The sequence below is a fragment of the Salminus brasiliensis genome, chromosome 6 (assembly GCF_030463535.1).
Source record: "Salminus brasiliensis chromosome 6, fSalBra1.hap2, whole genome shotgun sequence".
In the NCBI taxonomy this organism is placed as follows: Eukaryota; Metazoa; Chordata; class Actinopteri; order Characiformes; family Bryconidae; genus Salminus; species Salminus brasiliensis.
In genome coordinates, this window is record NC_132883.1 from 43,952,676 (window position 1) to 43,968,792 (window position 16,117).

General features: G+C 45.1%; 1 protein-coding gene across 1 annotated transcript in view; it reads right to left on the minus strand.

Moving 5' to 3' along the window:
• kcnip3a (Kv channel interacting protein 3a, calsenilin) overlaps positions 1 to 14,724 on the minus strand; it is a 65,918-nt gene extending 51,194 nt beyond the window's left edge. The window contains exon 1 of the mRNA XM_072682526.1: positions 14,562 to 14,724. Within this exon, the coding sequence (XP_072538627.1) occupies positions 14,562 to 14,567 (6 nt within the window). The 5' untranslated portion in view covers positions 14,568 to 14,724. The remainder of the gene's footprint in view (positions 1 to 14,561) is intronic.
• Between the last annotated feature and the right edge of the window lie 1,393 nt (positions 14,725 to 16,117).

The window sequence follows — 16,117 nt, forward strand, 5'->3', positions numbered from 1 at the left end:
GCCAGGCGTGGGCTAGAGGGGTATAAAGCCCCCCAGCATTGAGCTGTGGAGCAGAGGAAGAACTCAAGAATGATGGTTGGTGCTCCATCCAGTACTTTTGGTACCTACATCACACCTTTTGTCACTGAATGCAATCAAATCCTCACAGCAATGCTCCTCCAAAATCTAGTAGAAAGCCTCTTCTCTTCCCTGGACAGTAGAGACAGTTACTCCAACAAAAGCAGCATAAACTTTTTATAATACCAGTGTAATAAAGGTGTCCCAATACTTTTGTCCACATAATGTATATAAAATAGGGCCTTTACAACACAATACTGATCCAGAACACCCCAAAATCCATCATGGACTACCTGAAGAAACCCACATGAAGCTTTTGGGATGGCCTTCACCATCCTCTGACTTCAATATCGACCCCAAAACATCTCAGAACTAGAGAGTGTAGAGTCAAATTCTCTTCAGAAATAGGCTTCACCTCACCTCACCCTGAGTTAAACCCACACACACACACACACACGATCCCCCACACATGCTCATCCTTCTAGAAGTGCACGCTTATTCTATGTAGAGGAGTTAAAAAGGACGCAGTGGTGTATAATTAATAGCGGAGCGTCTCACAAGCCCTCAGGAAAATCTGCAATTACCCAACCTCACTCTTACCCCACTCAGACACACAGACGCAGCTCCAGACCACCACTCCGAGGTGTTAATAACAACGAGATTAACGCACAGGATGGGCAGATTTTCTGGAAGGCTGGACCAAATGCCTAGAAAGATGCCTAGAAAGTCTGGAAGATGCTGCCGGAGCAACTGCGTAAGCACACAAGGCCAAAAAGGTCTGCGGATGCTGCGGTAATCACCTCCTTTTGATGGATTTGTACATTCCTGGAAGGCCTTCAGGTCTATTCTAGTTATTCATACTTAGTTATAAATTCATTTCCTGCGTGATTTCATTCTGGCCCTCTCTGGAGCTTCAGCCTTGTAGTTTACACCAAAATTGCCAAAACTGGGCCTTTACAAGTTCTTATGCTAAAAGATGCCGGATGAACAGCACCCCTTCTAACCACTGAACCCATCCGACATACTCATGTGGGTGGAACGTGGGCTAGGTGGGTTCCGGGTGGGCATGGGTTCAGAGTGGGTAAGTGCATTTTTACTCGGACCCATAACAGCCCACCTTAGTCCCACATGGGTCCCATCTCGGCCCTGTGTCCAGTGCACAACCCTGATGGGGCCTATGTTTAACCCCTTCTGGTCCCAGTTGGGCTACCCATACAGTTGAGCTAGCCCACATGGACATATAATGGCCCTAAGGCAGGGGCGGGCAACGGGGGGCAAAGTCCAGCAGGAATCCAACCCTCTAAAGGTCACAATTTACAGTGATGAGCACCACCTAGAGGAGTAGAAAACCCCCAGTACTAGGCTGAGGGGCAGTGAGTCTGGGTTCTCTGGTATGACGGATCTCTATTCAGTACCTTTGGGACTGGGTTGAGTTGGAGTGATAGAACCAATCATCCAACATCAATACCTGACCTCGCTGAAGGTCTTATGGGGCCGAGTGCAATCAAACCTCCCTCACAGCACTGTTCCAACGACAGTAAAAGGTGTTACTGCAGCAAAGGTGAATGAACTCATTAATAATACGTTTGGTGTCCAAATACTTTTGTCCTTTAATATAATGGCGGTAAGTTTCTCCAGGTAAAGCTGCCAGTCTTTCTTTATTGTATATTCTCATCATAAGTGTACATACACTCACACACACACACACACACTCACACACACTCACACGCTACCTAATACTCCACTAGTGTGGCCTGTGACTATCGACCGCTGATAGATTAAATGTGAGGAGAAACAGCATAATAAATGAGAAGACAGGGAAAATGTGTGTGTGTGTCGCGAGAAATCTGCGCTAGACCAGACTGAGTCTGTTTCATTAAAACACCATCAAACACACTGTGCCCTTATCAAACACGCCGAAGCTCAAAGACGACTGCGGGAGAAAACAAGCTCTAGGATCTGCTCTGCCTCTGCATCCACGCCTACAGTCACGCCTACGGTCACGCCTACAGTCACGCCTACGGTCACGCCTACAGTCACGCCTACAGTCACTGTCAGCTGTTACCTAGTTTATCTGGTTTATCTGACTAGTTTCATTAGTTAGCTCATTTTTTAGTTTGGCTAGCTTGCGTACATACATTAGCTGGTTTGCTTGGCTATAGTTTGCTTAATTAGGTAGTTAAGGTGGTTTGGTAGTTTAGCTAGTTTGCATAGTTAACTAATATATCTGGTTTATTAGGCTAGTTAGCTTAATTAGCTAGTTTAGCTAAAAGGTTTGGCTAGTCTGCTTGGTTACCTAGTTTATCTTGATTGACTTGTTGGACTAGTTTGTTAGTTATCTTTTTTTTTTAGTTTGGCTATTTTGCTAAGTTAGCTAGTTTATTAAGCTATTAATTAGCTAGTTTAGCTGGTTTGGTAGTTTAGCTAGTATGCATAGTTAACTAATATATCTTGGTTGTTTGGCTAGTTAGCTTAATTAGCTAGTTTAGCTAAAAGGCTAGTCTGCTTGGTTACCTAGTTTATCTTGATTGACTTGTTTGACTAGTTTGTTAGTTATCTATTTGTTTTAGTTTGGCTATTTTGCTAAGTTAGCTAGTTTATTAGTTTGGACTGTTTGCATAGTTAGCTACTTTAGCTAGTCTGTTTGGCTAGTCTGCTTGGTTACCTAGTTTATCTTGTTTGTTTGACTAGTTTCATTAGTTAGCTATTTTTTTTAGTTTGGCTAGCTTGCGTACATACATTAGCTGGTTTGCTTGGCTATTGTTTGCTTAATTAGTTAATTTAGCTGGTTTGGTAGTTTAGCTAGTTTGTATAGTTAACTAATATATCTGGTTTATTAGGCTAGTTTGCTTTTTGCTTTTGCTTAATTAGCTAGTTTGGCTAGTATGTTTGGCTAGTCTGCTTGGTTACCTAGTTTATCTTGATTGACTTGTTTGACTAGTTTGTTAGTTATCTTTTTTTTAATTTGGCTATTTTGCTAAGTTAGCTAGTTTATTAAGCTATTAATTAGGTAGTTAAGGTGGTTTGGTAGTTTAGCTAGTTTGCATAGTTAACTAATATATCTGGGCTGTTTGGCTAGTTTACTTAATTATCTAGTTTAGCTAGTCTGCTTACCTAGTTTATCTTGATTGACTAGTTTGGCTATTTTGCTAAGTTAGCTAGTTTACTTTGTCACCTTAGTTAGACTTTTTTGGTACAGGTAGAGCATTTATATATATATATATATATATATATATATATATATATATATACTATTCCAGATAGTAAACTTAGACTTAAATAAAAGATACATATATTTATATCATGTGTGTATCATTAATGTGGTTAATTATTTTATTATTATTATTATTATTATTATTATTATTATTATTTTCTATATTGTCTGTTATTAAATCTACTAAATCACCAGTAATCCCTTTTTTTCCAATATTCCGATACAACAGGAACCCTTTTGTGAATATGCGACTAGCTCAGAGGAATTCCCCCTATTCTATATTAATATGATAAGTAAACAGGCCTGTAAACCGAATGACTGTCAGTTTACAAAACCACGTTTATCCACTGATCTCCATATTACAACCAGCGTGCAATTCACCCTCTATTGTGGTCACAATCATGTGGAGGTGTTCAGTAATCTCTAATAGACATACTTATGCATCGTCTGACCCACTGTTTCCCATAAAACACGCAGCCACCGCTATTATTAGGGATGCTACTGTCCATAGTTTTGTCCGTTTCTATAAATAACAACATGTCAATCAAGCTGGTCCTTCATAAATCTACTACAGCACCTACAGTGCCTCCCTTACAGAGCACTGGAGACACAAGGAAAGAGAGAAAGAGAGAGCGAGAGAGAGGAGGAAGAGCGAGAGAGATAGGAACGCTGCAGGACAGATCCATTATTCACTATTAGTCACGGGCCGGATGATATAGTGCACGCCGTTGGATCATGGCTGGGATAATCACAGGCACACATGGACACACTTATTATAACATCACTCTGCAAAGGCGCATAGCATACACAGGTGCGCACGCACACACACACACACACACACACACACACACACACCCATACACACACATCCATACCCACACGAGAGGAGAGGCTGTGATTTAACCATCACACCTGCCTCTTCAGCGCGTGTGTATGCGCCCCGTCCTAGAAAGCCATGAATGATGTGTAAAAGAGCGGGGGGTGGTCGGTGTGGGGGACGAGAGGGATAAAGAGAAAGGGGAAAGCAAGAGGGAGGCAGGGTGCGTAGGTTCGATTCCATTCAAATTCAATACACACAAGCACTGAAGCGCAGCACAGAGCAGGCACTGCACTCCAGTATTACACTGTTATAAGGGTATCATACTTATGTCTACAATGCGCCAAAACATTATGACCACTCTCTGATGAAGTAAGCAAGGCCTGAGCCATCTTGGCTATTACCAGATGATTGGGTTGGAACGCCCCGGGTACCAGACTCTGGTGCTTCTAGGTAGCCAACACCCACTGAAGTGACGTGGAGGGAGAGAGTGAGAGCCATCCACCCACCCGGAGAGAGCAGGGCCAACTGTGCACTACATGTCCAAATGTTTGTGGACACCCCTTCCAATGAATGCATTCTGCTGCTTTAAGTTGCACTGATTGCCGACACACAGCTTGTCTAATGCCTGTATAAAGGTATTGCCAATAGAAAAGGACAATAGGACTCTCAGGAGCAGATAAACATAAACCTATTGGCACCATGTCTCATTTGTGGAGCAGAGGACCTGTGTTCTCTGGAATTATGCTGCTCCATTCAATCCTTTGGAGCTGGGGATGAGTTGAAGATACTGGGAATAAGGTGGGAAGGTGATCGTCCAACATCCTGACCTCACCAAAGTTCCTTAACCGTGCTCCAAAATCTAACAGAAAGCCAATTACTTTAATAAAGGCAGAATAAACTCTATTTATAATGTCCTTAATTTCAGGAGAAGCAGTGAATGAGCAGGTGTCCCAATACTTTTGTCCGTATAATCTTTAGTCTTTATTTATTTTATGCTGATAGTAGTTTTACGTTAATTTTCCCAAAATACGAAAAAAAATGGATCATAACGGAAATTCTGACTAATATTTGATAAATGTGATTCAGTGACGTGGCGTACCCTGTGGTAATCTGCCTGGATGTTCAGTTCGAGACCATGCTACTCCATAGTAAGGGACATACTGTATGATGTAACACAGGCAGGCTACCATATACGGAGAGCCTACACGCTATAGTTACCATATGGCATGATTATTTCACACCACAGCCGCGAGGGTTGGTTAAGCGTGTTCTGTGCTGATTGGGAGCCTGTCTTGGCGTTCCTGAGGCGCTCCTACAGACACACACACACAGAGTGAGGCACTGACGGGGGTTATTTTTAGTTGAGACCACCCTGGATACACACTGCAGAGGAGGAGGAGGAGGAAACAGAAGGAAAAGATCCCTCAATCAGCTCAAACACCTGCTGCTCCTCTCGTCTTCCAGTCCATCCACCTCTCATATCTGTTCTCTACTGTAAAAGACACAACACAGACAGAGAAAGACAGACACTGCATTCTACTCAGCCCCCCCCCAACCTCCTCCTCTCCCCAAAACCTTTACTAATGCCAGTCTCCCTCCCTGCCAATCTTGCCCTGTCCTCCCACTCTCTCTGTCTGTTACTCTACCTCTCTCTACCGTCCCCTCTCCCTTTCTGCACTTTAATTACCTCTCCTTCCTCTCCCCTAACCTGTCCTCCCTCCGTCCAGCGCTCAGATTCCCTCTCTCTCCTTCTCAGTTTCGCTCAATCTCTCTCTCTCTCTCTCTCTCTCTCTCTCTCTTTTCGGCTCTGTGCTCTCTGAACACCCCGAGCACTGAGCTTGTTTGGCGTGTTCCTCGCAGCCTCTTATATAACCCCTTAGATCTATGAGCCGTCAATCAGCCGTATCGCCCCGGCTCAGGACAAACAATAACACGCCGACATGAAGAAAGGCAGCAGGCAGTCCTGTCTGCAGAAGCCAGTTTGATATGCGTGATGGTGGACCCTCTGTAGACGCGAGGCTTCTGGGCCTGCGGCAATGCAGGGAGTCCATGTCGCAAATGTTCATTTTTGCAAGAGTCGTAACCAGCTTCTCTACAGTTCTGGGAAAAGCAGCAGCAGAAAACGGCCTGTTTTGAATTCATCAGGCCAGCGCTGTGAAAAGCAATCAGCCTACAGCACTTTAACCCCACCCATTTAACCTGCAGTTTAACCGATTAGCCCCACCCATTTAGCCTGCATTTAACGGATTAACCCCACCTATTTAACCTACAGTTTAATGGATTAGCCCCACCCATTTAGCCTGCAGTTTAACCGATTAGCCCCACCCATTTAGCCTGCATTTAACGGATTAGCCCCACCTATTTAACCTACAGTTTAATGGATTAGCCCCACCCATTTAGCCTGCAGTTTAACCGATTAGCCCCACCCATTTAGCCTGCATTTAACGGATTAGCCCCACCCATTTAACCTACAGTTTAATGGATTAGCCCCACCCATTTAACCTGCAGTTTAACAGATTAGCCCCACCAATCAGGCTGCAATAGTTTAGCCCCACCCATTCAACCTGCAGTTTAACAGATTAGCCCCGCCAATCAGCCTGCAACAGTTTAGCCACACCCATTAATACTACAGCAGTTTAGCCCCACCCATTCAACCTGCAGTTTAACAGATTAGCCCCACCAATTAGCCTGCAACAGATTAGCCACACCCATTCAGGCTACAGAAGATTAGCCACACTCCTTTAGCCTTGAGCAGTTTAGCCCCACCCATTCAACCTGCAGTTTAACAGATTAACCCCATCAATCAGCCTGCAACAGTTTAGCCACACCCATTAAATCTACAGCAGTTTAGCCCCACCCATTCAACCTGCAGTTTAACAGATTAACCCCATCAATCAGCCAGCAACAGATTAGCCACACCCATTCAGTCTACAAAAGATTAGCCCCACTCCTTTAGCCTTGAGCAGTTTAGCCCCCCCCAATTTACGCTGCAGCAGTTTAGCACCACCCATTTAACTTTACATTATAGCCCCACCCATTAAGTCTAAAGTCAGTTTACCCCCTCCCCAGTTTACAGGCTACAGCAGTTTAGCCTCACCCAATGCAAGCTACAGCAGTTTAGCCCCAACTATTAAGTCTATAAGAAATTAGCTCCACCCATTCATACCAAAGCATTTTAGCCCCACCCACTAAGTGTAAAGCAGTTTAGTTCCAATAAACACCTGAAACATCAATTTTCCTTCAGGCCTTCAGGCAGAAAGACAAAGTAGAGATAAAATTGCCCATTTAACTCTTATTAGAGAGAAGCGTCTCTCTAAAAGCACGACAATCCCTCATGTGTCTCGTTCCGACAGCCTAGCAGGATTTATGCTAATGAATGAATGTGGAAAGCTTCAGCAGTCTGAGAGTCTGAGAGCTGAGCTTAACTCCCGCTGCGTCTGAAGCGCTCCGCAGAGGAATCCTGCAGCCTGATTGGATTGAGAGAGGGCATTCTGACTTTCTGCCTTAAATCAAGCTTAAATGAGGGCTCAGATCAGTGACTGACTTGGCTGATGAGCACTGAAACGATGCTCTGCGCTCCCTCAGGTGGAGAGAGGTGGGGAGAGAGTGTGGGAACAGAGAGAGAGAGAAACTCGTGACTTCTCTTGGCCTTTTAGAAATTCACTCAGACTCAGAGTCTGTCGCATGATGCGCCATCACAATCCGAGAGTAACTTCTGTCCATCATGTGTCCTGGTGTCTTCTCAGGCCTGAGCGGTGTCTTTCCTGAAGGACAACAGCCACATTTGCGTCGTTTGTTAATGTCAGAGAGTACTGCGACATGCCAAGCGAGGTAGCCCAGCCAGAACCAGCAGTTTAGAAGTAGGGGTGGTAGTAGTGAAGTAACAAAAAAAAAGAAACAGCTAAATATGTCAATCAGGTGTCCACATACTTTTGGCCGTATAGTGTGTATAAATATATATATATATACCGGTGAGCCAAAACATTAAGACCTAAAATGTTACTCCCATTAATCCATGTGTGGAGGCTTCTGAAGGTGGACAGGTGTTAGCATGGGCACCCTTGACTGGTCTGCAGCTGTGCAGCAGGGGACGCCGCACTGTGAACACATTTCTGAGACCCGTCTGTCGGTTCTGACTAGCTTGGATACCCTTTGTTGGCATCACATCTCAGTGAGCCTTGCATGGCAGATATCCCAGACCTCCACATGTGTCAAATTTACAGTAGCATAATCAACATTACTGGTTTCATCATGAGTGGTCTTAATGTTTTGGTCTTAATACACTGGTGTATGCTTGAAAAGACGTACACAGAGGCAATTCTGGTAGGTCTACAGCAAAGGCATTGTGTAGTCTAAGTGTGTGTGTGTGTGAGAGTTGGCGGTGCATCTGTGTGTGGGTGGACATCAGCTCCATAGCCACAGCTAAGGAGGGCAGCAGGTCTGATAGGAGAGAGCATCTATTCATTATTGCGAGCTATTGTGCGAGTGTGTGAGTGTGTGTGTACCACGCTTGTGTTCCTGGGGAAGGAGTGTCGCCTCAAAACAGTTGGATTCAGTTGCACTTCATAAGGAAACGATTCAGTGCGATTCATTAAGGAAACGATTCATTAATTGGATTGCCCATTACCCAGCCTGTACATATTCCCTTCCTAATGCATGCTATGCTCCTAACCAACCCACGCCCCCTCCGACACATGTGCAGCCAGTCTATTTTTTTTAGTTTTTTGCATAACAGCGACAAAGTGTAAATCTGGGCTTTGTCTGCTTGTATTCTTTATATTCTTCTAATATGTCATCACTACAGGATCGGACCAAACCCGTAAACTCCTACTGCATGTAACTGGCTCTCGCTCGGATGCGAGCACACGTGTACGTCACGTTAGGTCCATGAGTGCACACGTGTGCCACTGCACTCTTGTTCCACTGACGGCTGTAAATGTTTCATATAGAGGAAGCTGAATCCCGAGGGGCACACGTGTGTATGTGTGTGTGTTGAGTGCCCAGTTGCAGTGATGATGCCTGGGACGGCTCAGGGCAGATGGAGAACAGGTTCCATCCTTCTCCCACCACGGACAACAAGAAAACGCTCAGTCGAGATCGGCCATAACAATAAAACCACCTGTCTAATGTTGTGTCTAGGTTATCCATTGGACTCCACAAGACCTCTGAAGGTGGCCTATGGTATCTAAGGCCAAGACATTAGCAGCAGGTCTGGTTAGCAGCAGGTGGGCGGGGCCTCCATGAGCATCAATGAGCCTTGAGTGCCCATGACCCTGTCCCTGGTTCGCCCCTGGTTGTCCCTCCTTGGAGTACTTTTGGTAGGGACTCACCATTGCATACCGTGAACACCACACAAGACCTGCCTGATGTTTTGATGTTTGCTTGCTTCAGCACCTTCAAGAACTGACTGCTCCCACATCTTGACAGATGCCACTGGAACCAGATAATCAATGTTCTTCACTTCACCTGTCAGTGGTTGCCTACATCAGCGTACAGCCAATTATACCTCTTGGTAGCTTGAGAAGCAAAGGTGGAAAACTGAAGGCTGAGATATTGCAAAATCTCAGAAAAGCACACGTGACGTGAGTTTTTATCGTAATAACGATAAAATGGTGTCATATTGGATGTGACGTCACTTTTCCACACAATAGGCTTAGACTATTATAACTGTATTATAGCTAATGAGGTGCTAATCCCATATAATCCCATATACTCTTAAACAGAGCAATTCGCCAAGCACAAGCTCCTACATGCTAAACCATTAAATACGTTAGACCCCCTGCTGAAATCCCTAGGTGATGAAAATGAGGTAATGTATGCATCCCACGGGGCGCCGCCTGAGCCTCTTCCGCTGATTTCTACTTTACATTCCATCCACATCCTGCTAATTTGTGTTTCCGCTTCGATTGCAACGTTTCAGCGCCAAGACTCAATCGGGATTCAGAACCACAGGCTGATCAAACGCTGGGAGAGCAGCTGCAGTCCGACACTCACGTCCGCTGCTGGCCGGACGAGGGGCTCCTCTCGGCCCAGAGGCTCCGCATCAAAGCACTCAGACATTATAAAAAATCTACTGGTGAGAAAATCAGCTCAGACTAAATTACTTTTGATCCACTTTACAGACGCTAAAGTGAGGTGATGCCCAGTTTTGTGAGCTGGTATTTTACTGCCTTGATCCTTTGCAAAGCGGCTACTTCATTAAAAGCACTGGGAGGCACAGCGAGCATTTAGATGTGTGCTGCTCGCTAAACATAAAGCCGTCGCTGGCTGCGGGTTTATCTGTTGTTCATGATCTCAGGCTCAACTTTCCATTGTTTATCCCTCTCTCCTCGTTCTCTTATCAATAGTGTGGGTTACATGCACCCCCCAAATTATTCATCAGTCCACGCCTGACTGGTGGCAGCGTGTGGCTGTTGAGGAGCCCGGGGGGTTGGCTTCAGGAACATAGTTCAGGAACAACATCTACAGTATTGGTTCCAGAGAGAACCTTTCAGTCATGTGAAAGATCTGCAGTGGACTTGTCCAAGGAAGGGGTCCAAGGGCATCCAAGGCTCACTGATGCTCATGGAGGCCCCACCTCACGACTTACAGGACTTACAGCCAGATACCACAGAACACCTTCAGATGCCTTGTGGAGTCCATGCCTCGATGGGTCAGAGCCGTTTTGCTGGAACGACATGGACCAGCACAATGTCAGACATTGGGACTGAAGGCGTTCTCTGGAGGCATGGAGCTCCATCCAATACCCTTGGAATGAGTTCCACTGTGATCCTGAACTGATCATCTAATATCAGAATGTGCCCCCTCTGATGTACTCGTGGCTGATTGCAATCCAATTCTCACAGCAGTGTTTTTGGGTGTAGTAGTCCAGTGTAAAGCCTTCTCCGAAGAGTTATTCTCCAGCTAATTCTCATTAATTGCCATAGCAGAATAGCCATAGCATTCTTTGGGCCATTTGCTGCGGGCCCAAACAAAGCGCATTACCAGTGCAGCAAGTTAACTTGTGTTATTGCTGCTGTGTCTGGAGATTTACAAACATTTACGAGCTGCGTCTCGGGCCTGCATAATAGATTATCGCTGTTCCAGTATGAGTACACTTCATTATCGAGGGAATAGCCTATCTAGTGTTCCCATATTAGATCAAAGCTCTCAGCGCAATACATAAAACAGCTCCCTGCAGGGAGCGAGCGCTCGCCCGTCAAAAGCAAAGACAGTTTATTCCAGACAATTATTCCACAGCTGATGAGAACAAACTGTCTGAGCCTTCTCGAAATGTTATCTTTACTGCTGAGTGACCTGGCTACATCTCCAGTTTCCACAAGGGTCATCACGTCTGGTCCTGGAGGGCCTGCATCCAGCACGGTTTGGTTCAATTTCCCTGCCTAAATACTAGACCTACTAGACCTGACAGTTGGACACTGATAGCCCCTGGTCTACGCTCTTACAAATAAAGGTGCTTCAAATGCCCCCTCATGAAATGATGACATGCGTCAGAACAGACACTGTAGCATAGCACTATAGCATAGCAACCTTAAATGGGTATGAAAGGACAAACAGTCAAACAGTGGACACTTAGCTGGAACCTCAGTGGCTTAATGGATCACCTATGGGTCAGGATGACTGGATATGATTTTCCAGGTTTGCCAAGGTTTCCTGGACATGTGGGACAGCATGTTTGGGTTATATCAACCCACATTTCACAAAAAGACAGCTCAGTACCATGAAACCCCAAGTTAAAAGGGTCTGTATCAGTCCACTTATTATCAATGGCCACATTCCAACCTCTCTTTAGCTCTTAGAATAAAACAGGCTGTTTTTGGTCACCCCCCCCCCCCCCCCAAACAAATATCAGTGCAGATAGAGGACTGCCACGCAAAGGGATTATGTGTTCAGATGAGCCCAAAAAAATCACTCGTCAAATCAGAATCGCAGACTGCATAAGCCTCTTATATTGGGTGACTGTCAGCAGGCATGTCACGTCAACGGTGCTGACTTCACCTCAAGTGACCTACCATTACTTTTCAGCTGAATGAATGTTAAACAAATTGGTTAACAGGTTTAGTAATAGCATCAGTTCATACTGCTGATGGTATAATAAAGGATGTCACCTTTAACCTCTTATCCCCTTAACACGCCAAAACCAGTGGAGTGGCTATTCTCTGGTAATAGGAGTTTGCAGTAACACTTTCAGCCCGTCCACAATCCATAGGCTTTTTAAGGGGTTAATAGCTCTAGAGAAACCTCTTAGTTCTCGAGAAACCTCTCAAGGCTCCTTCTTAGAAGGTCTACACATTAAGTGGTTGTGTATACACTGCCCGAGACATTGTTTTACAACAGTTTTGAGAAGAATTTGGCTTAAAACTTATTTTAAAACCCAATTTTAGTGGAAGGGTACATGCAGGGTGCATTATAGCCTCCAGAGAAAACTATTCTTTATGGTTTTCCAACTATTTTATCATCAATATTACCTAAACATAAACCTCAGAAGACACATGTAGGTTTATCTGCCATTTTGGATGGCAAATACAATAGCTGTGGACATCACGACCCCTAAATCCTATCACCACCGCTGTAAAGAAATCCAGTTCTTTCCAGTTTCTCCACATTAGACCATTTCATGATGGCTTTGCTTACATCTCAACAGCTTTTGGGAGCACCTTGAACTGCAAAGGAACCCACATCAAGTTCAGATCTCATTTAAAGCCCAGATACCCAAACTGAAGCTCTTATTTGGGGCATTTTATGAGTAGAATCGTTTGTACTGGAAATTGCATATGGTGGAAAAAAGCAATGATGGACGGCAGCACCAAAATGGATTGATTCAGTCAAAGAAATCAGGACTGAATGCCATCAAATCCTTACAGCAATGCTCCAAATTGCTCCAGCAATCCTTCCCTGGACAGTACAGATACTGTCAGATAGCAGACTTTTTAAAAATGCCCTTGCATTCAGAAAATACAATGAATGAGCAGGTGTCCCAATACTTTTGTCCATATTGTGTGTCAAGAAGACTCAATACTTCTGGAGTCATTTCCGTATGGTCTACTGTTTATAAGCTTAATATGATCAATAACGATCATAACCACTGTTCGAACACTTCATAAGTTCGATCAGTTCAATTGGATTTGTGAATCGATTCGATCGATGTATTGAAACAGACGGCGGTTCAAAGAGTCGATTCGTCCACGAGTCGGTCTCGGACTGACAGCTGAGGGCGAATTATGTAACTTGACAGACAAGCCGTCCCTAAATCAACCCTGGCTGGGATCATAAAGCCAAAGCACGAACAGATGTTTACTGTGATGAAGTGGGAACAAGAAAAACGGATGATAGTTTATAATAATTATGAATAAACCTGCGTGTTTTGGAGAACGAGCCGCTTTAGCTTAACTTCAGTATCAGACTAGCATGACGGCTCGTGTTATCAACAGGCTAACGGTGCTTGTTAACTTGGTTTCCCCTTGTTTTCCGACAGGTTTGCCTTGCTGCGGTGTAAAAACAGCCATGTTCGGCAATTTAATAAGAGTTTATTGCTCAAGTGAGGCTAAAACAGTCGTGTTTAAGGTCAGGTATGAGTTCAAAAGTGCGGAGGAGAAACGCTTCTCGAGGCAGCAGCAGCAGGAGGCAGCTGGAGGAGGCAGCAGCAGGAGGCAGCAGCAGGAGGCAGCAGGAGGAGGCAGCTAGCGGTTTGTTATTATTATTGTCATCATTATTGTAGGATATTTCGTGTTTGTCGGAAGATAATCCATTCCATCGCCACCTAAATGTGTGTAAACTTGCTTTTTCTGTTTCTGAATGAACACAGGAACCGAACCCTGCGTCCCACAGTCCTCCAGCCCTCCAGCCCTCAGTCCTCAGTCCTCAGCCCTCCAGCCCTCAGCCCTCCAGCCCTCAGTCCTCCAGCCCTCAGCCCTCCAGCCCTCAGTCCTCCAGCCCTCCAGCCCACAGTCCTCCAGCCCTCAGTCCTCAGCCCTCCAGCCCTCAGTCCTCCAGCCCTCCAGCCCACAGTCCTCCAGCCCTCAGCCCTCCAGCCCACAGTCCTCCAGCCCTCAGCCCCTCAGCCCTCCAGCCCTCAGCCCTCAGTCCTCAGTCCTCCAGCCCTCAGCCCTCCAGTACTACAGCCCTCAGCCCTCCAGCCCTCAGTCCTCCAGCCCTCAGCCCTCCAGCCCTCAGCCCTCCAGTACTACAGCCAGGAACTACCCCAGCAACTGACGGTCTGATGGGACCGTGGCTGAGGAGCTCCAACATAGAGACTCATTTTAATAAAAAAATAATTATTATACACAATAATGCACTGTTTTAAAACTTAAGACTATCTATAGCTGTTTTTCATCTGTTTATAACTAATATCATATAAAATAAAATAATAAAAATAATATAATAAATATAACAAATAAAAAAGTTGTTGACAGTAGCTGCTGTTTTTTTTATTTTATTATTTTTACAGGATCAGAAACAGCTGGAGCTCACCTGCATTTCGCTGTTGACTGTGAGGATCCTCCTGAAGGGACGAGGACAGAAATTCCCTGTGGGTTCTCAAATGTGGAAGGACCCGAGGTATGCTCACAGTGCTCCGGCAAAGGGGAGCGAGAGAAAATGAGAGAGGGAATGCCCAAGCACTGAAGCTCTCTCCTCCTCACAGAAGGGAGAGAGAGTGACAGAGAGAGAGAGAGAGAGAGAGGGGAAGAGGGAGGGGAGGAAGATAAGGGAGCAAGAAGAGGGAGGGAGATGAAAGAGGGAGAGAGACAGAGAGATGTGCTGTCATTTTGCCACTTACCCTTTAATATTTTACAAATTATGCTCATTAATGTACCCCACTATGCTGTGTCTACCAATTAGTCCTGATGAATAATCCCAACTAAATTCATTCCTATTAAATGAATATCAATAACATTGGAAAAGGCTGCACTCATGTAGGACCCAGCTCCTTCCCCCAACCTCCATTGCCAGTCAGTTAGGAGCAACCACGCTCATCAAGAGGAGATTCCCAGGGAATTTGAGAGCGGGGATTTAGAAAACGTCTAGGAAATTGTTTGTTCCACTGCCGATTCGCATTAATTTAGACGACCTTGCTTTCGCCTTGGACTGTGACGGGGTTGGAGAGAGGGGAGCAGGGCTGAATGGCAATCACAGCTGGCCAAGCGCTACCTCCACACGTCCACAGTGTGTTGCTAGACTAGCTCAGCACTGCAAATACCCTACACCAATACACCAGTTGCCACAGATTCAACAGCCGTCACGCTGGAGAAAAGTGCTGGGTTGAGTTTACTTGTGTTACTTTTATATATATATATATATATGTGTGTGTGTATGTATGTTTTTATTGATTGATTATTTATTGTGTATATGTATATGATTATTTATTTGTGTATATTGTGTTACTTTTACCTTTGCTGTTTCAAACCTGGCTAGTGCGCCCCCTAGTGATTGAAAATTCAGTTCTGCTCCATCCATAGTTCTGCCTCAACTGCTGATGTATTTTACCCTCCAGAGACGTATGAAGCTTCTGATTGGCTGCTTTCTGCACTGTTTGTGCCTCACAAAGGCCCCTTCCACCAGCTCCTTATCGACCCCCTAAAATGCATTCCTTAAATGTGCTGAAAGGGCGAGAGACCTGCTGATACCGAGTGTGGATCTGCTAATTAAAACATGTGAGTTGCCCAGTAATAACCATTTCCATAACTAGTCAAGTCTGGAAGTGATGAGCTGCTCTTCAGTATCAGCACCACCATATTCTCCTGAGGACACCGTCGGTTTTAGCGTTTCACCAGCTTCGACCAGGGCTTTCTGTAGTGGGTGGGGTTTATGTAAAGTTGCACCGCCAAGTGGTCATGTAACAGTTTTGGGGGTTTGGAATCGGCCCATTTCACAGCCCTGTTATGAATCTGCTGGATGTTTTGTTTGCAGGAGGAACAGCAGTGTTTGAGGTTCACGGTTTGTCACTTCCATGTACCGAACCCTCACTATTCAACCATGCCAGGATAAACACAGTTCTCCATTGTTACTTTAATGGAATATACACAGAT